The 9698-nt window shown below is 31.9% G+C and overlaps 1 protein-coding gene across 1 annotated transcript; it reads right to left on the reverse strand.

The window, feature by feature from the left end:
• Positions 1 to 381: 381 nt before the first annotated feature.
• LOC123213619 (putative fasciclin-like arabinogalactan protein 20) lies at positions 382 to 1446 on the reverse strand. Its single transcript, XM_044633094.1, has one exon. It carries the CDS (start codon positions 1444 to 1446, stop codon positions 382 to 384), a length of 1065 nt encoding a protein of 354 aa, XP_044489029.1.
• Positions 1447 to 9698: the final 8252 nt, after the last annotated feature.

The raw sequence follows: 9698 nt of genomic DNA on the forward strand, positions 1-9698 counted from the left end.
AAATGTGAACATGATCATTAATAGGATGAACAATATTACTGTATTGATAAATAAGTTAGTTTTGATCCGAATTGCTGAGCTAAATCTCTAGCGCAAAATTGATACGTTCAAGTTGAGTAATAAATTCAGGTCTACCCAACTTAGATCATATTCACCCCTACTTGCTTCAATTGAAACTCAAATGGATTGAACTGTATTTATTAACTGAATAAAAGGTATTCAAGAACTATGATTAAAAATAATTCTGAGGTTGTTTTCTCAGAAAATGTTGCCTAAAAAATGCCCAGAATATCAAAAACAAAACTCCCTAAAGAAAATATACGCAGGTACTGCAAAGGCAGTGAAAACAAATCAAGGGTCAAGTTTAATATCAACACTAAACTAAAAGCCATATATCCAAATAGTCAGAGATGACAAAGCTACCAAAACCTTCAAGATGTCAAGATTCACCGTTGATCTTCTTCTCTGAGCTGACGGTTTTGGTTCTGGCTTTGGCTCCGGCTCCGGCACAGCCGGTAAAACATCACCAATCCCCAAAACGGCAAGCCACTCATTGGCATACACATCCTCAGCAACAAGTATCTCATTGGCCAACAGACCCCCATGATCTTGCCTTAGTGTGACAGTAATTTCGTACCCCTCCAAGAATGTGGGCGTCGCCACTGGATAATCCAAATCGATCAGAACCGACCACGGCATCTTGCACGGCACCACGTGACGGAGAAAGACTGACGTGTAATGGCTGAAATTACTAAAGTACCCCTCTATTTTGTCATCTTGAGGAGCGAACACAGTCAGGAAAGTTGGCTTCTTTGTCGTCGCCAATTGCAATTCAAGAAATGAAGCCATAACTGAGTACCGTTTATCTTTCATTTCGTCAATAGCTTCACCGAAAGTCATCGAGCCATCACCGTCGTCTTCATCGTTGTCAAGCACCGATGCTGCGCAATCAAGATTAGTCCTTGGAGGGGCACGGAAGTTTGGATCAAAGAACTTCTCAATTCCAAAGACTCTCAACCACCCGTCGTCGTATATCACCGAGCTGGCGTTGACCTTGACGCCGTTGATTGAAACGAAATCGTGATCACTATACGGCGGTGAAGTAACGAGCAGAGTTTGGGAAGGGGAAAAAGTTGGAATCTTGGAGTTGAAAGGGAGGGTTTTGAGGGACTGGGAGATCAAAGACTGGGGAGAAAAGTGGAATTTCAGTAGGGAAAGAGACGGCTGGCCGGATGAAGAGAATGTGGAGTCTGAAGGAGTGAAAATAGTGAGAAATTCAGAGCGAGGGATCAAGTTGTTTGAGGCAAATTCAAGAGTCAGAGCCATTGAAAAGAAGCCGGAATTCGAGAGGATTTCGATGGCTTTGGAGACAGAATCGCTGGAGAGGGCAGAGGAGAAATAGAGGAGGGAGAAGAAGATGATGGAGATGAAGATTTTGGCCGCCATTGATGAATTATTCGAGGTCTTTGGTGGGAGAGTTCAGTTTTCTCCTGGCTTTCTCTTCGCCGGTGAAGAAGATATCGGCAGTGTTCAGGTTTTATAACTGCAGAGAAAGTCGTTAGTCGAGTTTTAGCGGGAAGACGTTTGACACGTGGCGACTGGGGTTTTCCCGATATTGAGAGAACGAGAAGTTCCTTGTTAGGGAGAGTGATTCGTCTGGTGAATATTTACTTGAATTTAAAAAATGCCCTTCATAAATTTTTGTTATCAATGTAGGTGAGCTTGATTTTTGGTACTGTAAGGTCCTCTAGTGGTTTATCTCATAAATGATATAATATGAATAAAAAATAATAATATAATATAATATAAATTATTAGTATATCTAAAAAGTTTTAAAACTTTATTTTTAATACATAATATATGATAATATTATAATTATATGTATCATATAATATAATATAATATAAATAAACAACAATATAATGTAAATAAATAATACCCTACTTTCATTCAATAGGCCTTAACTTTAGCCTATAGAGGGATGAGGATAGAGACCTTGGATTCATTGGATTAGATTACTTTGTCATAAATTAAAAATTGATACAATATAAAAAACTTACATGACACATCACTTGTTTTCTTGGGAAAAGTGATGACATGAGAAAGTATATGAATAAATTTTACACCTAGTAAGAGTTTCTTAAACAATAAAATTACACATTTATTTTTTATATATAATTTATATAAATAGATGATAATATATTTTATATATTAAAGTAATATTTAATCACATCATAATATATTATTTATGTATTTAAATTATATACAAAAAATATATACACATAATATTATTCTTTCTAAAATAATATAACATTTATAATTTTTTTTCTATTCTATTATTTAAGAAAGAGAATCTCTTCATATAACGCTCAGTTTAGATTTTAAACAAAATTAAATTTTAATATGCAAGAGGATGAGTCGTTCAACTAACACTCATCAAATCAATAATTTTAAAATTAGAAATGTATAATAATTAAAAGAAGAAGTTTGATATAAAATATAAAAATTCTCAACTATAGATTGAGTCTTATTAATAATCCTAAACTTTAATTAATATCCATAAAAAATTTTATTAGCCATCCTTGTAGCAAAATCCTCACTATTTCCTTCATAAAAACCATAATCCTGAGGACGGTCATAATAGTGAAAAGGAGGATAATGATAACCTTTCAAACCAGGATAATTATTTATTGGGTTGGGGAAATTATTTACTGCACTGTGGAAATTAGGGTATTCCACTATTGCTTCAGTATTCGAATTCCAGTTGGGATAGTCCATGGTATGTGTTTCTTGCATATTTGAATTTTCAATCGCAGGTGCTTTCTCTTTAATTTCACGAGTTTGAGGACGTGCTAAAAGACAACAAAAAAAGAAATAATAGTTAAATGCTGGAAAATATACAAACTAAGAAAGTAATTAGAAAAATTTCATAAGATCACACATTTAGTGTTACGGATTAACACAATATAACAAAGGAAAGTTCAGAAAATCAAATAGAGGATGAACAATAATGAGTTTCATACCAAAGCAACCTCCCATCTCTACTAGCTATGACTAATTTGAGCTATTCACGATGAAATAGTTTGAGCATGAACTCGCCTTTTTTTATAGTAGAGTACTGAAAATTTGCTCAATGTAAATTAATCAATTTGATTGGAATAATGGGAAAATTAATATTTTTTTCCCTTTTCAATACTTAAAATCCCGTAATTGGCATTTTGAAAGATTTCTTAGAATTTAAAATTGATATATATTTATGTGTATCATAGCATGTTACCTTATTCTTGATTTAAAATCACTAAATAATATGATAATATACAATAAGTATATTCTCTTTTATGTATATATAATTTTATTGAAAATATTTTTCTCAAAATAGAACATAAAGAAATTAATATTTTTTTTCCTTTTTAATGCTTAAAACCCCGTTCTAAATTGACATTTTAAAATTTTCTTAAAATTTAGTAATAAATATTCTAAGAGTTGCGGATTCCCATCATCTATGGCTTGAAGCTTTATTTTTGTATATAATATTTTCCTCTATGAAATTGAAATAGAATATTCACAAATCCACAAGAAACTTACTAAAATAATTAGTCAAATTACTATTTCCCACCCAAGATTTGATGAAATAATTAATACCAACCTTTAAATTTGACAAAAGTCAATTTCTCATCTATTTGCTAAATTTGTTAAAAAAATCTATTAAATTTTTTTATAGAACTATTAAAAAGGCAAAAAAAGGGTCCAGCTAAATAATATGGTGCCCCAAATTTTTATTAAATAATATTTTATACCTATAATTTATATTAATTTTAATTAAATATAAAAAAATTACTAGTACAAGTATAGATAGATATATCAATAACATCTAGTTGTAGGTTTGGGGCAAATTATAATTTTTCAAATTTTAGGTTGATTAGAAAATTTTCTAGGGGTTTTAGAAGTACTACAAAAGTTTGGAGTTGTTTTTAAAAATTTTTTAATTGTAATATGCCCCTCAATAATTTCAAAAATTATAATTACACCCTAAAGAAAAGAAAAAAAAATGTAACAAATTAGGAGTGCAAATGTCATATTATAAACTATTAGGATTATAAAATATTTTTAAAATATAAGGGGGAATAATAATTTTTGAAATAAGATAGAGGAAATGTTCATTTGCCTCTAAGTTTTGAAAAATGACAGGTACACCCCACATACACCTCATAATATTTATACAAAATAACATAAAATCTTTTGATTATTAAAACTAACAGTTAACTTTAAAGATTGTGTGTTGTGAGTGTGTGCAAATAATAGAGAGGGTGAGTTAGGGGTGTGAGTGTAATTAAGTGAGTCAAAGTGTTGAGTTGAGTTGTCAGTTTGTGTATTGTTAATGAGTGGTGTAAGTTTTTGTGTAAGTGTGGCATTATATGAATTTATAATCGTTCAATGTTAATAAAATCATCATTTTATAATTACCACTCCTATTGAACAAGTGATATTAGAGTAGGCGGTCAAGGAATAGGATGAAAATTTTGAAGGTCATTAAGATTGTGATCGTGAAAGCTCTGAAAGAGGTTAGGGACCATAACACATGGCTCGAGTAATTAAGAGTCAAGTCACATCAAAATTCTGCCAATATACAATATGGGATTGTGAAGTTAATTGGTTGGAGACCAAACTTACTTGGTATATTGCTAAGCATTATTACCAAGTCGTTATGATAGAATTTTCAAATTCAGTTGACAACATCGAGAAAATGAGAAGTGTAACACCTACAAGTATATCTCAAACATACAATAGTCTTTTTGCATGAGTATGATTGATGTAATAATACTTCAAAGCACAACAAATGTCAAAGTGTGATTTATGTGTGACACACGGCCATGCACGGTGAGGCTACACCTATGTGTCATTTCTATGTCAGTTGAATAAAGTGATTTTTGCAACACGACCATGTATGGTAAAGCATACGCCTGTGTATGACATTACGAGAATTCAGTTTTAAAAAAACATATTTATAGTGTTTTAGGGATTTTTACCCCTATTTGAAACTTGTAAATGAGATGAGAGAGAGAGAACTGAAGTTTTACTTTCCAGCTTTCATAGGCAACTCCTATAGTATTTTTTGGTGATGCAATCGTGAAAATAGTAGGGAGAAGTTTTTAAAGTTTTTTTAACGGTGAAATTGTTATATTTAAAATGTTTGAGTTTGATATGTAAAGGAGTTATTTTTTAAAATTTTATTTCAAAATTAATAAGTGAGAAAATTAATATTTTACCCTTACACGATCAGTTTTTTTTTTTTTTTTATTATATAGAATTTTGATTTTGGGTGAGAAAAGTGTTATTTATGTCAACTTAAGATAAAAAAGTGTTGTTAGGCCAAAACTTTGAGGGTATTTGCAATTTTTATTTTAGGATAATGACAATAATTATAGCTTTTTATTATTTTATAATTTTACAAAAAAGGAAAAGTCTATCTTACAGTATGATACACAATTTAGAAAATTAAATAAAATATATTTTTGATACAAAATAAAATACATGATTTGACTATTATGTCAACAAAGTTTTATTCATTAATAATTTAAAATTAAAATTTTATAATTATTAAAACAAGAAAATTTAATCAAAACATAAAAATTCCCAACAATAAATTGAGTCTTATTAATAATCCTAAACTTCAATTAATATCCATAAAAAATTTTATTAGCCATCCTTGTAGCAAAATTCTCACTATTTCCTTACGTAAAAATGATGGCCCTCATAATAGTGGTAAGTATGATAATGATACCCTTCCAAACCAGGATAATTATTTATTGGATTGTGGAAATTAGGGTATTCGACAGTATGTAATTCTTCAGCATTCGAATTCGAGTTGGCATAGTCTACCATTTGTGTTTCTTCTGTATTTGAATTTTCGATAGTGGGTTCTTCCTCTTTATCTTCGATACCGGGTTCTTGCTCTTCATCTATTGTGTGTAGTGGTTCAGTATTTGATTTTTCAGTCGTGGATTCTTTTTCTTTATCTTCATAAGTATGAGGATGTGCTGAAAGAAAGTTAGAAGAAAATTTCCGTAAAATCACATATCAAATGTTATATATTAACACATTATAACAAAGAATTGTTCAGAAAATCAAATAGAAAATGAACGGTGCCAAGTTTCATACCAAAACAACATCCCATCTCCGTTAGCTATGACAAGTTTAAGCTCTCCTCGATGAAATAATTTCAGCATAAATTTGGCTATTTATAAAAGAGTTATGAAAATTGTTTGAGGCGAATTCAAGAGTCAGAGCCATTGAAAAGAAGCCGGAATTCGAGAGGACACAGAATCTCTGGAGAGAGCCGAGGAGAAATAGAGGAGGGAGATGAAGATTTTGGCCGCCATTGATGAAGTATTCGAGGTCTTTGGTGGAAGAGTTCAGTTTTCTCTTGGTTTTCCCTTCGCCATTGAAGAAGATCTTGGCAGGATTCAGGTTCTGTAACTGCAGAGAAAGTCGTTGGTCGAGATTTGGCGGGAAACGTTTGACACGTGGCGACTTGGGTTTTCTGGAAGTTAAGAGAGTGAGAAGGTCGTAGGGAGAGTGCTTCGTGTGGGGAATATTTACCTGAATTCCGAAAATGCCCTTCATAATTTTTTTTTTCGGCCAAAAGACTATTCTCACTAAAGGTTTTGAATATTCTCAACTTTTCACTTACAAGATTTCAAAAACCCAAATACTAATTTTTATGTTAAATTTCTCTGTTAAGGTTAAGGAAAAAAATATCATTTAATGATTTTATATAAAAAATAAAAATTTATTTCATTTTTCTATCTTAATTTTAAAAACTGATAATTTCTCTCATAATTTAGTTTTTGAAAGTTACTTATTTCCCCCAACTAGGGTTTTCATCTTTTTTCCCATTTTAGCTAGTACCCCAAACTTTTGAGAACTTCAATTTCACCCCCTCTTCAACTTCAGTTTTTAGCATCAATTTCGACATCCTCTCCCTCATTCTCCAGTCTTCTCCTTTGTCAGAGATTAAGCTGACATTAACCTTGCCTTCTCTCCAATGCTTAAGCTCGATTTCTCCTCTCTCGGGTTTGTCATGGATCTCCTTCTGTCTAGTTTGTTGTCGTTCTACTCTCTGGTTCATCGCATGACATCTCATTAACCTATATCTCAAATGATTCTTCTAATGTCGATCTTTAATTAGACGAAAACGGCCACTAAAGAGAGAAGATCTATGGGAGAAGAAGATGGTGGGAGGGTCAGCTGACAGTTGGCGAGGGTATGGTCGTTGGAGAAAAAGAAGAAAAACCTTAGAGAATAAGGTAACTTTTCAAATTTAAAGAGGAGAAAATTGTTAGTTTTTTTAATTAAGGGAAAAATGTGATAAAATAATAGTTTTTTAAAAATATTTTTAACTAAATAAAGTTTTTATCCTTAACCGTAAAAAAACACACCAAACTTTGCTACGAGGAGTTTGAGAAAACACCAAACCTTAGGTGGGAATAAGTCTTATGGCATTTTCATTTTCTTTTAGTATCAATTTATATAATCATGGTTTTTGGTATTATAGGGGGTACTTTAGTGGTAAACTTAACTTATGACATGATGCAAATAAATTTTTTTTAATAAATTAAACCAAATAATATATATCATTAGTGTATCTATGAAATTTTAAAACCTTGTTTTTGGTATATGATATGTGATGTTATTGTGGATTACGTATCATATAATATGATACAAATGAAAAACGGTATTTATGATACATATAATATTACCCTTTCTAAAATGACGTGATATTTAAATTTTGTTTCTATTTCATTATTTAAAAAAGAGTATCTCATTATATAACACACAATTTAAATATTAAACAAAATTAAAATTTTAATATGTTGATACCATACACAGTTCAAGTAGTATTCATCAAATCAATTATTTAAAAATTAAATATTTATAATAATTAAAACAAGAAGTTTGATATAAAATATAAAAATTTTCAACTATAGATTGAGTTTTATTAATAATTCTAAACTTTAATTAATATCCATAAAAAAATTTTATTAGCCATCATTGTAGCAAAATCCTCACTATTTCCTTCACAAAAACTATGATCCTGAGGACGGTCATAATAGTGAAAAGGAGGATAATGATAACAGTGAAAAGGACGGTCACTATTTCCTTCATTATTTCAATCACGGCTTCTTCCTCTTTATTTTCTGTATGTGTTGCTTCAACATTTGAATCTTCGTTCGCAAGTTCTTTTTCTTCATCTATAATGTGTATTTGAATTTTCAATAACGGGTGCTTTTTTCTTTACCTTCACAAGTAAGAGGATATGGCAATCAGGGTTTGGTATCTGATGAAGGCAAAGGGAGTGCTTCCTGGGATACAATTGTTCTCGACATTGATTAGCAGCCTGTGTCGTGAGAATAAGCTAGTTGATGCTTGCTAGTATTTTGAAGAGATGCTGGCAATGGGTATTCGGCCTCCAGCCAATATGTTTAGTAATCTGAAACAAGCTCTTCTGGATGGGGGAATGGCACAAAATGCACTTGTTTTAGCTAAGAAGATTGATAAACCAAGGAAAACTCCATTAGTAAGTTGAGCTCAATAAAAGCAGCAATGGATATCTCTTTGAAGATTTATGGCCTACTTCGCAGCCATAAGAGAGCTGCTAGACAATCATCCGACCACTGCTACTAGGATCTCGGTGCACAATGTTATAATCCAGTGTAGGTAAATTATATCATATGGTTTCAGTGGTGATTTACAAAAATCGTGAAATTTTCTTTACCCAGTAAACTGTGAAACATTGATGAAACACTCGAAAATTTATTGGCATGCAAATGAGTTACTGTTTCTTAAACATCCATAAGAACCTTTTAAGGTAATCAAGCACTAGTTAAACCTTAGGAGGCACACCGATAGCTGGAGGCTGAATTGCAGTGAGGCTGAACTGCATACTGGCCATTAGAATTTTTCATGCTAAGAAGCTCAATTTCATGAACATTCAAAACCATTTTAGACTCAGAAAGCATGATGCCATATTTTTTCAGAAAAATGTAGAAATGTTGAAGAAGAGCAAGATGACAAAACTACCAAAACCTTCAAGATCTCAAGATTCACAATTTATCTTTTTCTCTGAGCTGATGGTTTTGGCTCTGGCTCTGGCTCCGGCACTACCAGTAAAACATCACCAATTCCCAAAACTGCAAGCCACTGATAGGTACCTGAGAAAGTTCCAGCAGCAGCTCCCCTTGAAAGCTGGCGAATCCCAAAATGTGTGATGAAATTCCCGATCAACGCATACTATTTCCCTGCAATAAGAACCTGCTCTTATATGGGATATTCTGTAACAGGCTTGATTATTCCATTCACCTCAACTCATTTCAACATTCCAAATCAGATACATAAGTGAATACAAGCACGCATAAACAAAAGCTTCATTCTATTATCATAATTCCAAAAGTTACATGTGTATACATTTTGATCACTGAATCATTGAATATAGAGGCTTCAAAAGATTACAGTTGCACAGTAATTGTTTTTCAGAAGAATTTCAGATACACTGTTATATAACAAAATAACCTACAAAAGACTCCTAGGCACTTCGAGAGGCCCTTTCTCCCTCCTAACCTGCGCTATCTTTCTTTCTTACTTTTTTTTTTCTGTCCCTTCAGTCTGTCTTTTCTCCCTTTTGTTGCTCCCAGCTACCA

The sequence above is a fragment of the Mangifera indica genome, chromosome 4, assembly GCF_011075055.1.
Source record: "Mangifera indica cultivar Alphonso chromosome 4, CATAS_Mindica_2.1, whole genome shotgun sequence".
NCBI classification, from domain to species: domain Eukaryota; kingdom Viridiplantae; phylum Streptophyta; class Magnoliopsida; order Sapindales; family Anacardiaceae; genus Mangifera; species Mangifera indica.